This window comes from Lissotriton vulgaris, chromosome 5 (genome assembly GCF_964263255.1).
Source record: "Lissotriton vulgaris chromosome 5, aLisVul1.2, whole genome shotgun sequence".
In the NCBI taxonomy this organism is placed as follows: Eukaryota; Metazoa; Chordata; class Amphibia; order Caudata; family Salamandridae; genus Lissotriton; species Lissotriton vulgaris.
Window position 1 is genome coordinate 52,078,637 of NC_141693.1, and position 18,392 is coordinate 52,097,028.

The 18,392-nt window shown below is 48.7% G+C and overlaps 1 protein-coding gene across 1 annotated transcript in view; it reads left to right on the plus strand.

Annotated features, from left to right (window-relative positions):
• LOC147710124 (flotillin-1-like) overlaps positions 1–18,392 on the plus strand; it is a 154,965-nt gene that overhangs the window by 97,490 nt on the left and 39,083 nt on the right. Inside the window, exon 10 of the mRNA XM_086920822.1 lies at positions 13,727–13,772. Coding sequence (XP_086776948.1) covers positions 13,727–13,772 — 46 coding nt within the window. The remainder of the gene's footprint in view (positions 1–13,726; positions 13,773–18,392) is intronic.

The window sequence follows — 18,392 nt, forward strand, 5'->3', positions numbered from 1 at the left end:
TCAGCAGGATGCGTCCGATACAAATCTCCAGGACACTACCATATATTTATGAACAGTCTCTTGAATGTCACTTATTTTTGAGGGACAATGGTTCCTTCCTGGTCCTTTTTGGAAACTGTGATGTCCTAATGTCTCTTTAAATTAAACAATCACTTTTTTGGTAAATCCAAATCTGTTTGTTGCCAGGGATATTTTGACAATACATAATGTAGTTTGTTTTGATTAAATATGCATAAGAGATGTTACTTTTGAGTGCCGCGATATCTGTATGTTATATTGTTTATCACGGCGAATGCTTCGCAGGATCGGTGTAGTCCAGCATCTAGGTAGTAAGGTGCATGTTTATCCAGAGTGGCACCACATTCAATTGTTGCTCTGTGATTTGCCAATCACTAAAATTAAGAAAAGATATTATTTGATAACCAAATCTGATTGCAGGTTTTTTTGAGGTGCGTTCCCCTGTACATTACTACCGCATAAGTGTTGTTATGACTTAAGTGAACCTGGAGAATTCATCTATCTGAAAGAGACTATTAGTTATTGATTCCTTACCTTAGAATTATCCCTAAGCGTCAGACTAGATCCGGAGAATTTTTTTTGTAGCAGTACCTCTGCACGTCAGTAGTTGGCGTTGGTCCACTCCAGAGTCGTTGTCGACGTTGTGATCACCGGGATGACATCCCGGTACCTACTTAGACGCCGCCCCTGTGTGCTGACGTCAGTTCTTTCTTTTACAACGCTAGCCAGCTCAGGTCCGGAGAGAGCGGTACCTGTAGTCTTTATTTGACTGTCTTTTTTCGACTTTTGTCAACTTCTTTTTTAAGTTATTTGATTCCTAGTGCACAGGGATGTCACATCGGCGAACCGGCTTTAAGCCTTGTGGCTCCTGCCACAAGCTGATGTCGGTGAAGTACCCACATCTCGTGTCCCTCTGGTATCTGGAGCGTGACCACAACCCGAAGTCGTGCTTTGACTGTTGGGACATGGCCCAGAAGTCTTTGCGGGGGCAGTCCCGAAAACTTCTGGAGGCCCAGTCGGCTCCGTGCTACTCGAGGTCCCAGTCAAGGGAAAGGTCACGGCACCAGTTGCGGAGCCATCACCACCACTCTTCGTCGAAGTCTTCATGTAAGTCGAGGCACAAAAAGAAGGCAACGGTAGTCATCCGGCTCCACCTGCGGAGCCTGTTGGGTCGACTCCGAGCCTCACTTGCTTCCTGGGAGCCAGAGCAACCCGTGCCCAACTATGTAGCTTTTTCAAAGCTCTCCACTACATCTTTGGGCAGGCTGACTCAGCTGGGGCGCCTTCGGGCTCCACGGATTCAGCTGGGGGTTCTAGGCCTTTGATGCAGACCGCTCTGGGCCCGGTGCCGCAGGGCCCCTAGGGTTCCAGGCCTGGATCCGGATCGGTGCCGGTCAACCTTATGACCCTCCTCCGGTGACGCCTCTGCCCTTTCCAACATGGTTGTGTCCCCAACCAACATCGACTCTGGCCTCCCCCTCGACATGGACACTGAGCCGGACTGGCGCCGACCAACGCCGGTACCGGTGCCTACCGATACCTTTGTACCCTTGTTCGACCCTGAGTGGCAAACAGAGGTGTTGGAGGAGGACTGAGAGGGGTCTGTGGACCCTCTGGTAGACCAGTTGGAAGAACGGACTGGAGAGAGGACATGGGTGAGGCCAGTGGTTTGGGCACTTCTCCAGACCTTGGCATGCTTTCTCCCCCTACCGTGGCTACGGAGGAGTGTGCATCATGCACTGTGGTCTTGCGTAGGGCGGAAGTGGCCGTGAACCATGATCTTCCTATGGAGGCGGTCAGGAGTAAACTCCTGACTGAGGTGCTCAACTGTCAGCTGCCTCTTCGGAGCCCCTGCAGCCATTCAATGAGGCCCTCATGGACATCCTTCTTAGCACTTAGTTCAAGCCCAGCACTGCGGCCCCTGTGGATAGGATGATTGCCTGATGCCACCACCCGGCACTGGGTGACCCCATTTTCATCTCCCAAAACCACTCCCTGAGAGCTTGGTAGTCCAATCCTCTACTTCCAAGGGTGCATTCCCTACCGCTCCATCTGATAGGGAATCCAAGAAGCTGGATCACCTTGGGAAGAAGATGTTTTCTTCTGCAAGCTTAGGACTGCGGTCGGTGAACACTGCATGTCTCTTAGGCTGCTACGCCCACTCTGTGTGGGAAACGGTCGTACAGGTGCTGCCACAGTGCCCGGAGGAGGCCCGGGCCGTGCTCTCCCGTGTGGTTGCTGAGGGTAGAGATGCAGCGAAGTTCACCATACGATGTGGGTTGGACACCGCCGATTCGCTAGGCAGGACGATTTCAACGTCGGTAGCCCTGAGACGCCTGGCTGAGATCCACTGTCTTTATGGGCGATGTCCAATTGACTCTTTTGAACATGCCCTTTGATGGCCATCCCTTGTTTGGCGATAAAGCGGACAACACTCTCAAGCGCTTAAAGGATTCTAGGGCTACGGCCAGATCCTTGGACCTCGCTACCACCTCTCGCGAAAGTGATGGCGGTGGTTGCAGCTTGTCTGCGCAGGTCAGGGGTTCCAGTCTTCCCCTATCTCGACGACTGGCTGTTGAAGGCGGGCTCGCCCCAGGCTGTTGTCTCCCGCCTCCAGACTGCACCCAGACTCGTTGGTTGGACAGGATTTGCACATATTAGATATTAAAAAAGTGCTCTTATACTACTGCTGAAGGACTGACTTCTTTCATAACACAAACAACGCTTTATAGCTTTAAACAAAACCTCACATGCAAGTCAGGTATTGCGAGATGGATTGTTAAATGCATACAATCCTGTTATGCCGAAGCCAAGCACACACTGTCTGTGCCTCATAGTACACATTCCACACGCAAGAAGGATAACATCCCTTTAGCAGATGGGTGGAGACGTGTGGCTCACCGGTTAGAGGAGGCAGACCCGGACGCAGAGATCAGACCCGGGACCGGGGTTCAATCCCCGACGCGGCAGGGTCTTGAGCTCAAAAATGTCCACGGACTCGACAATTCTCGCCTCGGTGCCTACTCGAATCATGGGTTCACACTCTGCAACTCTGGGCAATAGCTAGCTTAATCTCCACTACGGCCCCACCGCGATGGGATGCCTGGCTTTCACCTTGGGGATGCCCAGTAGGGGTCATGTTGCAGGGAAAAGCCAGGACGGGTTCCCAAAGCAAGCGCCTTGAGACCTTACGGTGAAAGGCCCTATATGAGAACGTATGATTTACGATTTATTTACGATTTGTGAAGCTGCTACCCAGTGAACATCACATACCAAACCTTACTGTGCTGACATTCAAGTTCATCGAAAAGCTTTAGTTGTACAGACTGTGTTAGAAACTTTGTTCCAAACATCTGCATCCTCTGCTCGGTACCCATCGGTTTGTGGAGAATCTGCTTTACCATCTATGCAGAGCATGTGCATCTACAGCAACTCGTGCTACAAATGGGAAGTGTTCAAACCAGCATTTACTTTTTGTCTCCTAACCATCTTTTCATAGTGCTGTTGTGGTGTAGATTCCCGTGTCCACCTTCTTCCATGGAAGCCAGCAATCAGTCAAGTAATCTGGGTTGATAAAGGGCAACTACTCACCCGTGAGGGTCTCAAGACACTGTGAGAGAGGAGGTGGCTCAGTTGAGTGCTGGGGTCACCCGAAAAGCCAGGTCTTGAGATGCTTCCTGAACTGGGAAAATGTGGGAGATTGCCTGAGGTGGAAGGTAAGGTGTTGCAAGCTTTGCAGGTGAGGTAGGAGAAGGACTTTCCTCACGTTCTGGTCTTGTTGATTCATGGGACCGTGGCCAGTGAGAGCTGGGCAGATTGGTGGTGTCTTTTGGGTGCATGGAAGGAGAGGTGGCTGTTCAGGTATTCGGATCCAGGTGTTGTGAAGGGCCTTGTATGCATGTGTGAGGAGTTTGAATGTTATCCTTCTTTCGACTGGAAGTCAGTGGAGATCGCGGAGGTGTAGGGTGATCTGACTGCAACAGGGGATGTCCAAGATCAGTCTGGCTGCAGCTTTCTGGACAGTCTGGAGTTTGCAAAGGAGTTTCTTGTTTTTTCTAGCATGAAGCGCATAGCCGTAGTCCAGTCTGCTGCTGCAGAGTGCGTGCCTGACAGTTTTTCTGGATTTGGTAGGGATACAGCTGAAGGTTTTTTGAAGCATGCGGAGGGTGTTGAAGCAGGTCGAGGAGATGGCGTTGATCTGATAGTTCATTGTGAGCGATGAGTCTAGTATGATGATGTTTTGTGCATGGTCGGTCGGGGAGGGGGGATTTCCGAGGGCAGAGGGCCAACAGGAGTAATTCCATGCAGAGGCAGTGGAGACAAGGTTGAAGACTTCTGTATTTTCTGAGTTGAGTTTCAGGCAGCGCTTCCTCATCCAAGTTGCGACGGATTTCATCCCTTTTAGGAAGTTGTGTCTGGTGATGTTGGGTTTGTTGGTTAGGGAGAGGATCAGTTGGGTGTCGTCATTGTATGAGACGTAGTTGAGTCTGTGGTGCCTGACAATGGTAGTGAGGGGGGCCATGTAGATGTTGAAGAGGGTGGGGCTGAGGGAGGAGCCCTGAGGCACTCCACAGTTGGTCTCTGTTGGGTTCGAGAGGTAGGAAGGGAGTCTTACCTGCTGAGTGCTGCCGGTGCGGAAGGGGCAGATCAGGTTGAGGGCCTTGCCATGGATGCCGACGTCAAGGAGTCTGGTGGCTAAGGTGCGGTGGGAGACAGTGTTGAATGCAGCCGAGAGGTCCAGGAGGATGAGGGCTGCCATTTTGCCCTGGTCAAGGAGGTAGCAAATGTCATCGGTGGCGGCAAGTAGGGCCATCTCGGTGCTGGGGTTGCTCCAGAATCCGGACTGGGAGATGTCCAGGACATTGTTAGCTTCATTGAAGTTTGCTAGGTGGGTGTTGACAGCCTTTTCAATGACTTGGCTGTGAAGGGAAGTAGGGAGATGGGCCTAAAGTTCTTGAGGTCCATCCGGTCCGTGGAGGATTTCTTCAGGAGGGGCTTGGCTTCGGCGTGTTTCAAGTCATTGGTGTAGGTTTGCGGTCTCGAAGGAGCAGTTGATCATCCAATGTGGTTCAGGTACGATGGCAGAGGTGGCTCTATGGAAGATGTGGTGGTGACAGGGGTCTGAGGGTGCTACGGTGTTGATGCATTTCATGGTCTTCAAAATGTTTTCTGTCATGAGCAGGATCCATTTGAGCAGGATCTGTTGGGTGGTGTCACTGGGAATGGGAGCTGGAGTTTTGAGGAGGTCTTGGTTGTCGAAGTTTCATACATCATCTTGATCTTGAGGTGGAACAAAGTGCTGTGTCTGTTGCAGAGGTATTAGGAGGGTGGGATGTCTGTTGTTACGCTACAGGGTTTTCCTTCATGAAGAAGAGTTCTTTGGTGTTGTGGGCTTTGGTGAGGATTCAGTCTTGGAGGGATTTCTTCCTGGTGTTCCTTGTGATCTTTCCTTTAGTTTACACAATGCACAGTACTCGTGTTATCTACAGTGCACTCCACTTACACTGCTTACCTGATGAGAGAAAAATACGTTGGAAATATCTGAGCCCATCACAACATGGTTGGAGTATTCACCTCATGGGAATCGACAGCAGTACACAATATGAACAGATGGCTACAGGGTAACATTTTCCTTTCACAACATTACCGTCCAGTGTTAGTTCAGTAACGTTGTTATCATTGCCCATGTCCGAGAGTGAACTGGGCAAGTGGATGTCTCAAAATAGCTTTCCTTGCTAGCTTGATCTCTGGATCTGTGACTTCAAATGTGTTTAGGCATCAAACACACATAAGGTGATGGGGGGAATGCTTGCAATTACCAATGGCAATCGCTAGGGGTAGCCTTCCAACTCATCCTTCCTTTGCCACATCAGATTAGACCAAGCCATATACAAATCAGTATTGGTCCTCCTCCAAAAGAAACAGTCTGAAACTGCCAAGTCAGGCAGCGGCGGCTGCCAAAAACAAAGGGTGGTGGGGTGGTTTGAAATACATTATTTAAAAGAAAACTTACCTTCTGCCGCTGGCTGCCTCTTCCTAGGTCCCAGCAGCCTTTGGGACTGAAACTCCCATCCAATCAGAGCAGCGCTGGGATTGGTCTGAACAGGCAGCCGAGACGCCCTGCTCAGACCAGGGAGCCTGTGGGGGTTCTCCAGCCCAGCTGCCCGATGCAGCTGGGCTGAGGAAAACCTAAGTGTACAGGTGTGTTTTGGTCGGCCCGAGATGGCTGGCCAAAACACACATGAGCACTTAGGGGGTGGAGTGCACATAGCATTCCCATCCCCCCTCCGATGATTAGGCCCGCCCCTTCTGACACCGCTGGCAAAGAGCCAGCAAAAGAAAAATAAAACGATGATGCAAGGACATTGTTTTATTTTACATTTGCTGACTCTGAGCCGCCACTGAAGTCAGGTCCTCTCTGAACCGAAACACAAGCAACCCAAGAACAGTTTCGGCCTGATTTGGTCAGGTGCAGCTTTGCTCCAGTGGCACAGTTGGGGGGGGCCTCACCCGGCAGTTCTGAAAGGATTTTTCCAAGGAGGAGCAGGGTCCGTACTGATTTGCGTAAGACAGGCCTTTGCCTAGAGTAGCACTCAGGGTGAAAACAATGAATTGGAATGTTATTCCAAGCAATTGCCAGTGGTTAGACTATTTTCAGGGTCTCCAATTACCTTTTCTGTGTATTCCGAAGCTCCTTCAGTGGCCAAGGGTGTTCCCAGGCGTTGGTCCCTTGCTCACTGCGTAATATGAGCTATACTTTACTGACAAGGCCTAAGTAGGCAAGACTCCTGTAAAAGAATTAGAAACCATAGGTCTAAGAATGCTAAATGGCGATTTCCTCAACATTCGCCACCTGCATGGACTTTTCAAGCAGGGGATCATAGGTCTAGAATAGATCATACCATAGCCTCGTTGAATTTATTTCATAACATTTTGTCTTATCAGATAGAGGGAACAGATATAAGCGACCACGATCAACAAATAATTGAGCTAAACCTAAAAGGCCTAAGATTTGAAAACTATATGACATCCCCCGGGAGAAATATCGACAGTAAATTATGAAAAATTATATTGGTCAGATAGCATCAAAGATTCTATTACAAACACTGCGCAGGCAATTGTTCATTTTCACTTTGAAGGAGATGATTTGAATGTTGTCGAAAAATGGTCCCTCTTCACAAAGGAATTTATTACCAGTCAACCTCGAAAATATGCTAATAAATGTAAGTGGAGGTAAAAACCAGCATGTTCATTGGTGAAAATCTCGTTTGAAAGCCATCAATTAAAAAAAGAATGTAACAGAATCCTGAGATTGGTAAAAAAGTTCCCAGTTAATTTAATTTACAGAGCAAAACTTAAAAGGATAAATACAGATGTAAGGAAAATGGTCTGGAAGGACAAAATGTAAGAAAAGCAATTGTTGTGGGCAAAAGCCCTATATGCTTGCAAAAGGAGTAATTCAAGAGACTTCTGGACCCTAGTAAACCAACTGAGTAGATCTTGTAGGAAAGCTACTTCATTAACAGTAACTGAATCTGAATGGGTATCGTTTATAGATATGCATCTGAATCCAGCTCCTAACATGGTTATGAAATCTACTGATTGGGCTACAAATTGAATAGGAGGAGAAAAGAAAAATAATTCAATAGAGATAACAGAAAACCAAGTATGTCAATTATTAAAGAATCAGAGATTCAATGGTGCCTCAGGCCCAAATGGGATTCCTGCTGTGTTGTATACGGAGAAAGCATCATATTGGTCGAGCTATCTAACACCAGTATTTAATCACTGTCCGGTATGCAGGAGGGGGGGTGTGAAGTAACATACTGAAGATTTACTTGTGAGTGTTCGCTGGTGGTGCTTTTATTAGCAGTCACAAGAACACCAGTCACATGAAAACAACCCTCGTTTCTAGAGGGGAAAACACCACTGAAACATAAACAGTCTCCTTCACGGGAGGTTCGAAAGGAAACAAACAATAGTCGTGGTCCGAAGTCCTTCTCGGTTATTGCGTCGTGCTTTCAAGGTTCTGCGTAAGCGACCAGCAGGAGTTCCCCTGTTAGGCCATGTAAAAGAAAAGAAGAAAACCCAGAGGTTACTGTTGGCTCTGGGGTCCTGGGCTTGACAGAGGGGGGAACGGGGAGAGAGGGAATCACCATGGACTGTCACCAGTTTTGTCTTGTGGTTAAGCTATATCGGTAAGGACTGAGTGTGCTCGGGAGGTGAAATAACAGGAACACATACAGACTCGGTCCCGTGACCTCCCTCAAACCTCCCCTATCCCGTCCCAGCCCATGAAATAAACAACTCCTTTAGCCGGCCCCGTACCTTGTCCAGCCACACTTCTCCAGAAGTGCGGCGGGGCAGCTCGTGACAACGTTGGCCTCCTGGCATGTCCGTTCCGCTGGGCTGCCCGTCTTCTTCGTCCTCTTGACGGCGTACCTTCTCCTCGAGGAAGCTGTTTGGCTCCGGCGTCTCCCTACCCGATCTCCGCCCGGCTTTCGCGCCGTCGACTTCCTGGAGGCGGTCTTTGAGCGCCACCTCGGTCCCTGAGTGGTGGAAAGCTGGTGATGTCACGCCTGAGGTTTTCTCCTTCGGTAATGCCCAGGCAACATTAAAGGGACCGCACAAGTCCTGTTCACGGGGCAGAAACGGAGAAGGGTTAAAGTCCACGTCCTGCCCTGCAACCCCGTGACAATCACACTCTCCAATCAAGAACAGTCCCAGAGTCATGGAAGGGATCTACAATTTCTCCTATATATAAAAGTGGAGACTGGTCCCTCCCATCCAATTACAGATTAATTACGCTCCAAGACATTGAAGCCAAACTATTTGCATTGCTTCTTCTTAAGGAGTTAATTGATTAGGCTAATGAAAACCATTTAATTCCACTGAACCAATAGGGTTTTATACAAGGTCAAGGTACAACAACAAATGTGTTAACACTGGGAATTTTTATGGAAAAATATAAAACAAAAAAACAGCCAGAAACAGAAAACAGAGGATACTGGATTGTTATGGGATTAGCTCCAGCCTTTTAAAAGCAATACAATTATTATATACCGATACCTGGACAAGAGTTCAGCTAGGGAATGGCGTAAAGCTTTCAAGGAAAATTAAAACAACTCAAGGCCTAAAGCAAGGCTGTGTTTTAGCCCCATATTTATTTAATCTATTTTTATCAGACTTTACCCTTGCTATGAACAATGAGTTAGCAGACTCACCAAAGCTGGCTGAGAAACAAATATCACATTTATTATATGCTGATGACGTCATTCTGCTAAGCCAAACAATGATAGGGCTGCAGCAATTAATAAACAAAACATCAATGTATTTAATTGAGAAAACAATGACTATAAACGAAACAAAAACAAAAGTAATGGAAGTCAGTACCAAGAAACGGAAGGGCAGTCAATACAAATGGTACCACCAAAATCGGGAGCTAGAAAAAGTTCAGTATGATAAATATCTGGGGATACTTTTGGACGAGAAAGGATGGAGGCAAGGCTATTCTGACACCAGCAAATCTCTTTGGAAAGACAACCTCCGGGCGTACAAAACTGCCATTGCCCATAATAAGGCCAACTATTACTGTTCCACCATCACCAATGCCACTAACAGTTCGAAAAGTATCTTCCAGATTCTTATTTCTTAAAAACTTAACCCATCCAGACTGTGTAACTTCTTCGCAGCCCCCCACCCAAGCCCTCTGTGATAACCTCGCAGCATTTTTTATCAACAAAATAAACACCATCATTCAAAACCTGAAAACACCCCCTTCTCTGGGAGCACCTAACATTCAGGGATCCAGCACCAGTTCTCAAAACCTGACGCCTCCAGGCTCCGTCCTGACGGCCAGATTACGGGAATTTCCTCCTATCCCGGTCTCCGAGTTTGAAAGACTGGCGCTTGGAATTACCTCGGGCTCCCCACTCGACCCCCTGCCCCCTAAAATTTGGAAAAGTTTTGGAACTGAACTTTTCGGCACCATGCGCCAAATATGCAACCAGTCCTTGCACAGTGGTTATGTCCCAACCTCATGGAAACAGGCGCTGGTCACCCCACTCCTAAAAAAACCCTCCCTGAGTCCAGACTGTCTATCTAACTACCGACTCATCTCCCTATTACCATTTCCGGCGAAAGTCGCTGAACGGTGGGTCAGTTCTTGCCTTTCCTGTCACCTAGAACAGAACAACTTTCTAGACGATCATCAGTTCGGATTCCGTCCCGCCCACGGCACCGAAACAGCGGTCTTGACAGCCATGGAAGACCTTCGCATGCGTGCAGACAGGGGCCAGCCAGTAGCAGTGATACTGCTGGACCTGTCGGCCGCATTCGATACGGTCAACCACAGCACGCTGCTGCAGAGACTAGGTGAGGCAGGCGTGGATGGCACAGCGCTGCTCTGGTTTCACTCCTACCTGTGGGACAGGAGACAGGCTGTCTCCCTCCCCCCATTCCAATTCACCTTCGCACTGGTGCCTCAGGGAGTTCCCCAGGGCTCCTCCATCAGCCCCATTCTTTTTAACGTGTACCTCATCCCGCTGATCACGGTGATGACACGCAGCTCATTCTCTCTTGGGAAGGAGAAGACTCCATTCCTTTAACCACCTTCCACGACTGCTTAAGAGAGACGGCTGGGTGGCTCCACAGAAACTCCCTCCAATTCAACTCCTCCAAAACAGAGGTTCTGTTCTGTGCGGGAACCAACACACCCCGCCCCTTTCCGAGTGAATTCTGGCCACCTGAGACTAGGGATAAACCTCTGCCAGTCTCCTCGGTCCGCAACCTGGGAGCCATGCTCAATAACAAGCTGAGTATGGAAACCCAGGTAGCAAAAACAGTGGGGATCTGCACAGCCCTGCTACACTCCCTGCGTAAAATCATGCCACTCCTCCCAGCACAAGCCCGGGCGTCGATAGTCAGGTGCACAATACTCAGTCGCATTGACTATTGTAACTCCCTGCTCCTTGAATCTCCAGTCACGCTGATGGACCGACTTCAAAGAATTCAATCTGCCGCCGCCAAGCTGGCTCTTGGCTGGACGAGAAGGTCTTCGGCCACAGCAGCCCTGGCCGAGCTACATTGGCTACCCTTAAAGCAGCGTGTGGCATTTAAGTCCCTCTGCATCGTCTTTAAGGCTCTGCATGGACTTGGGCCCAGACCCCTGCAAGCTTTGTTCCTGTGGTACACTCCCACCAGAGACTTACGATCATCATCAGCCCGTCTGGTAAAGGTGCCCAGATTCAACAAAGCCAGAACCGGGGGCAGATCCTTCAGGGTCGCAGCGGCCAAGTTATGGAACAGTCTGCCTATTGACATACGCCAGATCTCTCAACTTCTTCCATTTAGGAAGCGCATCAAGACCTGGCTATTCCCCTAAATTCTGCCCACCTGCTAACTACTCCGGTCTATCCTTCAGCAGAGTATTCTCCAGCGCCAGGAAGCCTGCAAGGTATCAGTCGCGCTCTATAAATACTTAAAATAAAATAAAATAAAATGTTCATACCATAAAATGGAGATGAAGAAAAGAGCCAAAAGTCTACAAGGGGCTTTTCGCCTACTTTACAGCTCCCTGGGAGGCCCAACCTATACCCCATTAATAAACGTAATACAAGCAAAATTGCTCCTGAGCCTTACATATGGAAGAGAAATACTTAGTGGTTTGGATTGTGCATTATTAAATAATGCTATCACAAATACATTTAAACATCTGTTTCGGCTTCCACTTAATGTATCACCTGCTCAGATAAGGCTGGAACTTGGCTTTTGTAATTAACAATATGCAAGAATGGGTCAGTATGTTAAGACCTGGAGACAAATCAAAACCAATATCAATAATGCAATGTGCATATTTCTGGGGAAAGAAATGAAACAAATTGAAAAATTGTCCTTCTATAAATATCTGCAAAAAGCTCTCAAAGAATTGTCAATTACTGAGATTTGGGAAATGTCTTTAACAGTATAAATTTTTAAGAAAATAATTAACAAATCAGTTAAACATTTGTCCCTTTTAGAAGATAAAGAACTCTTTATTAAGAGATTCCACGCATGGACGTTAGTCCAGGAATATACAAGTCTTAAGGTCCAACCATATTTAGAAATACCATGTTCTTTGCAATTCAAAAACACTTTTATGAAAGCACGATTCTGCAATTTACCTGTCTTAAAACATGTAGTGCCCTGGTTGAGACCATCTAAGCCGACTATGTGCAGATTATGCAACCTGTGGGACAAAAGTATTTTGCATTTTGTTTGGATATGTGCAGTAATGATGGCGGAAAGAAAATGATATTGGAAAAACTACTTTATTGACAGAGGTGTTCGTACCTGCAGACATGCCATGGTTGTTTGTTTTATACCAACGGATACTAAAATGAATGCCAATTTTACAAGTGTTTTAATACTTGTTAAAAAGAAGTTGGATACTTGTGAGTTGTGTACAGGTAATCTGGAAGTCTGAAAGAATTAAAGGACAAAATGTAGGACTATTTTAACGATATTACACATAAATTATAAATTGTATTAGTTTGTATTTTAAATTAGAGTGCTTTTTCAAGAATGTAGTAATTGAAGATTTTTGTTAATCATGCAAATAAAATTTACCTTACTTTACCTAGTAGGCTGGAACAAGTGTGGGGTTGCTTGTCGGCCCTTCTGCAGGGGCCCTTGCCTGGCAGTTCGGGGTGGACTGTTCCCATGACAAGTGTCAGTACTGATCTGCATATGACAGTCCCTTGTCTAGTGGTGGAAAAACAATGGACTAGAAAGCTACCCGAGCAATTACCAGTGGTTAGAATATTTGCAGGCATTCATCCTATCACCTTTTCCGTGGATTGTCTGTTTCAGCTTGTCTGGCTTTAGACGTGACACCCTTTGTGTGTAGGAACCAGAGTATCTCAGTGCTCCTTTAGCCGTGTGCGACTTTCACATTCATAACACTTGCGGTCAGTGGTAGAGCATATACCAGTGTCCAGGAGGCTGTAGCTGCTGCGGGTGCAGTCTTATGGTAGAGCGCTTTGTGGCGTGAGTGTCTTGGAGGTGACTAAAGAGTGTTGCCTGCACCTTCCTCCCTCCTACTCCTTGCAGTAACCCTGCTTGAAGTCCAGCAGGGTGGGCAGCCATTACCGTTTCAAGGGTCCCAGCCGACATGTGTGTTGGCTCATGCCTTTCCTTATCTTAGTTCACCTCACCATGCACACAAATTAATAGCATAACTGCCTCTCCTATATGTGGGTCTCCTTCAACACAGGGACAGTGTCTCTCCAGCCACTGAGACAGTCTCTAGAACAACCAAGGCACCAATTTTTCAGTCCTGGAATTTATTTGACCACATCAGCGTATTCTGGATTTTGGCAGCTTGGTCTGATCCAGCTGAACTTACACACCTACATTTGCTTAGAAAAAAAGGAAAGCCCTTGACTGATTATTGAGCCATCTGATCATACGAAACTTCTCCCCCTCTCCTGCCGCGGTCCCTGAAACAGACTTCATCCCAATATTTTTCTTTTTCTCTGTGTGCCCTGCCATTTTTCTCCCCTATCCATGTGTTGGCTTTTTAAGTTTCCATGCACCTGGATATTCTCCAGCCTACCTTCCTCTACTCTTTCTCTCAAGTGTCTGGACACCCCCCTTGTGCTCTTCCTCTGCCTTGTGCTCCTTCTCCTGGAGACTGATGTTCACTTGTCTTCTCTTCTCTCCTGTCCAGACTGAAGATGATCATGCAGGCGGAGGCAGAAGCGGAGTCGGTCAGGGTAAGTTGTCACTTCTTTAGGCCAAACTTCTAGTTCCACTCATGCTGTGGTCTCCCTGCGGGACTGCCTGGTTCCTCTGTGATTGGCACACCTTGAGGATCAAACTGAAATCATCCTTCATGTGTACTCTCTTCTGACCCCTGTCATCCAGTGTGCTGCAGGCACATTTGACCCCCTGACTCCATGTGTTCTCTCCTGTCTGCCTCAGCTTCCTGGTGCTGCATGCTTTTTGCAGACCTCACTGAGCCATGACAAAGTGTGCTCCCTGCCTCCTGATGACCCTCGTTGCGGATTCTAGTGCCTCCTGGTTCATGTGTGCTACTGCTGGCCTCACTGGCTCCCAGGGTGCTCTGTGCAGCCTTGTATCCCACTGTCTCCAGACTCCCTGTATGCTGTACACTTCCAGCACACTCCTTTGTCTCCTTATTTCCTCTGCAGTCCCTGCTGGCCACACCAGTTCCATGCTTGCTGCATAATGCCCCTTGCTCCCTTTCCTAACTCCTGGCTCTATGTATTGTGCTTTCCCTCTACGAAAATTTGTAGCATGAAATGTTCTCTGGATTCACATGCTGTGCATTATTCCACCATGTAGTGGTTGTGCCGGAAGCGCTAGGTGTCGACATAGATGGATCCTGAATGACACTGTGATGTCGATCCTAAGCCCACAAGGCCCACTAATGCCACCATTAGATGTGTTCAGAGGTTCACTGTGTGAGTTCCTGGAATTAAAACCAAATATACAGGGTTCCCAACGGACCGCTGAAAGTCCTCGAAGGAGTAGCGGATGTCGACGCTGGATCGAGTTTTTCAGGAATATCCTTCGCTGTAGTTTCAGAAGGAGCCTTTGTGGCAGGGGGGGCCTGGGATTCCTCAGCGCTGCATGTATTATGAGCTCGAGGTTCAAGTTCTGTCCTGATCGTCATCAGGCGTTTGCCTTGAGCATCCAGTATGTATGTCCTCCTACCGAGGGACCATACGTCCAAGGTTTGCTGCGCAGGTTCCCTTTTTAAACCAAAAGCCCTGCTACATAAAAAAGGTTTCACCTGCTCACTGGGCAGCTGGGACCATGGCAGGACAATTGGAACTGAAAAGGCAGGTGAGAAACTGAGTCGATGGTAAGACATGGATATCTCGAAGGAAGAGGGCGTAGAGGTAAACAAAGGAGCTCGCCAGGCAGACCTAGACCAAGAGGATTTCACACCATCTCACAGGAAGTTGGAACCTAAACCTACTTTGCCTCAGAGTGGGAAGCCTTTGAAACCATCAAACAAGGCGCCCAAGCTTCCGATAACACGCCCCGAAGTCGAAAACTTCAAGTGAACACGAGGGATCTCACGAATGCCAAGAAAACCTTCAGTCGTAGAGGCTACCAGTACTTACCATCCTCTCGGGTCCAAAGACAAGGTTTCCAAGAGCCAGGTGGCAACTTCAACAGACATTTGAGCGCTAAAACAGAAGAAGAGACAGGTGGCCTCCAAGGAACAGTCCAAGACAGTCAAGGTTGAGAGGGAGAAAAGTTCACTAGAGGTAGAGATGGACACTTGATAAAGAAGAAGAGGGCCTGTGAGGAATCTGGCAGCGCAGAAGAATACCTCAACCTCTGGAGGGCAGGAAGCCTAGACTGGGGTTGGAGCTTCCTTGGAGTAAAGACACACAACAAGCAGTTGTAGAGGAGCAGCTAGAGGTTAGAAATGAGGCATGCCATTACACTTAAAGAAAAACCAGAGGGGATGATGGACGGAGTGTTGAACATTGCAAGCACTCACCCCCAGTCAACTGATCTGGGTTTAATCCATCATCATTCTTTAGCTCACTCCGTCACCCCAGTTCAGACATGGCCATATGCAAATCAGTCTGACCCTGTGCCTCATGGGAACAGTCCAGCCCAAACTGCCAAGCCATGTCTTCCCTGGACCGGAACCAAGCATCCTGGGACCGGTTTCAGGTTCATAACCATCCATCATCCCATTTGGATTTGTTTTGTTTGCCCTAAGTTGGCAGGGTATGCCCAGACGTGGGTCCCTTACTCACTTTGCCAGTTAGGATTTTTCTCAGTTTAGGAGTAGTAAAGTTAGGACTCCTAAATGCCTTCTGTGAATACCGAAAGTCTTAAAGTTAGGATTTTTCTCAGTTTAAGAGTAGTAAAGTTAGGACTCCTCACTTTAGGACTCGTAAATGCCTTCTGTGAATACCGAAAGTCTTAAAGTTAGGCTTTTTCTCAGTTTAAGAGTAGTAAAGTTAGGACTCCTCACTTTAGGACTCGTAAATGCCTTCTGTGAATACCGAAAGTCTTAAAGTTAGGCTTTTTCTCAGTTTAGGAGTAGTAAAGTTAGGACTCCTAACTTTAGGACTCCTAAACTGAGAATATTCACAGAAGGCATTTAGGAGTCCCAAAGTTAGGACTCCTAACTTCTGTAGATACCAAAATGAGTAACTGCCTTCTGTGAATACCAAAATGGTAGTAAGTTTAGGATTTTGTCTTAAGTTAGTTCTGTGAATCGGGCCCATTGTCGGAGGTAAGCAATTGGTTTCTTTCTTGCATTGATAGGTTATTTCTGCATATTGCACTCTCCTTGCATGCTGCACCCCGTCTGCCAGCCCCACTGACTCGTGTCTCCTTATGTACTACGCCCTCCATGCCTGGTGCACTCTGCAGGAGGCCTCACTGACGCCTAGCTCCCTTCCTGCTTTACACTTCCAGTGGCCCTACGGATTCACTGCATGCTGCACACTGCTTTTAGGCCTACTGACTGCTGACTTCTTCAGCGCAGTATGGACCCTGTGAGACACGCTGACATCTGATTGCCTTCATGCTGCGCCCTTTCGTCTCCATCACCCTCTGTGCATGCAGTGCCCTCCCTGCTCCTTCACACTCTGTGCATGCTGCGCTCTCCCTGCTCACTTTGCACTGTGTGCATGCTGCGCTCTACCTGCTCCTTCACACTCTGTGAATACTGCACTCTTCCAGTTCACTTCTCACAGTGTGCCTGGTGTGCTCTCCCTACTCGTTCATACTCTGTGCATGCTGCGCTCTCCCTGCTCACTTCTCACTGTGTGCATGCTGCAGTGTTCCTGTTCGCTTTGCACTGTGTGCCTGCTGTGCCCTCCCTGCTCCTTCACACTCTGTGCATGCTGCACTCTTCCAGTTTGCTTAGCATTATGTGCATGCTATGCTCTCCCTGCTCCTTCACACTGTGTGCATGCTGCGCTCTCCCTGCCACTTGACACTGTAGGAATGCTGCACTATCCTTCCTCCTTTAAACTCTATGCATGCTATGCTCTCACTGCTCCTTCACACTCAGTGCGTGCTGTGCCCCCCTGCTCGCTTCAAGATCTGCGCATGCTGTGCCCTCTCTGCTCCTTCACACTCTGTGCATGCCGCGCTCTCCCTGCTACTTCAAGCTCTGTGCATGCCGCACCCCCTGCTCCTTCACAATCTATGCATGGTGCCCTCTCCCTGCTCCTTCACACTCTGTGCATGCTGCGCTCTCCCTGCTTCTTCAAGCTCTATGTGTGTTGTGCCCTCCCTGCTCCTTCACACTCTGTGCATGCCGCACTCTCCCTGCTCGCTTCATGCTCCAGGCATGCTGTGCCCTTCCTGCTCCTTCACAATCTTTGCATGCCGTGCCCCACTCCTTCACACTCAGTGCATTCTGTGCCCTCCCTGCTTCTTCACACTGTGCATGCCGCGCCCCGCTCCTTCACACTCTGTGCATGCTGTGCCCTCCATGCTCCTTCACTGTGTATGCTGCGCTCTCCCTGCTCCTTCCCGCTCTGTGTATGCTGCCCCCTTCCTTGCTCTTTCACACTCGGTGCATGTTCTGCCCTCCCTGCTCGCTTCACACTCTGAATGCTATGCTCTCTCTGCTCCGTCACACTGTGCATGCTGCACACTCCCTATTCGCCTCACATCTGTGCATGCTATGCTCCCCTTAGTCCTTCACACTGTGCATGCTGTGCTCTCCTGGCTCGCTTCGCACCCTGTGCATGCTGTGCTCTCCCGGCTCCTTCACACTCTCTGCATGCTGTGCTCTCCTGGCTCTCTTCGCACTCTGTGCATGCTATGCCCTCCCTGCTCCTTCACACTCTGTGCATGCTATGCTCTTCCTGCTCCTTCGCACTCTGTGCATGCTGCGCTCTCCCTGCTCCTTCAGTCTGTGCATGCTGCGCTCTCCCGGCTCGCTTCGCACTCTGTGCATGCCTCTCCCTCCCTGCTCCTTCACACTCTGTGCACTATGCACTCTACCTGCTCCTTCACACTCTGTGCATGCCGCTCTCTCTCTGCTACTTCACGCTCTGTGCATGCCGCTCTCTCTCTGCTACTTCACGCTCTGTGCATGTCACGCCCCCTGCTCCTTCACACTCTGTGCTTGCTTCGCTCTCCCTGCTCCTTCACAGTCTGTGCACTATGCACTCTCCCCGCTCCTTCACGCGCTGTGCATGCCGCGCCCCTTGCTTCTTCACACTCTGGGCATGCTGCGCTCTCCCTGCTCCTTCACACTCTGTGCAGGCTGCGCTATTCCTGCTCCTTCACACTCTGTGCATGCTGTGCCCTTCCTGCTCCTTCACAGTCTGTGCATGCCACTCGCCTGCTCCTTCATACTCTGTGCATGCCACGCT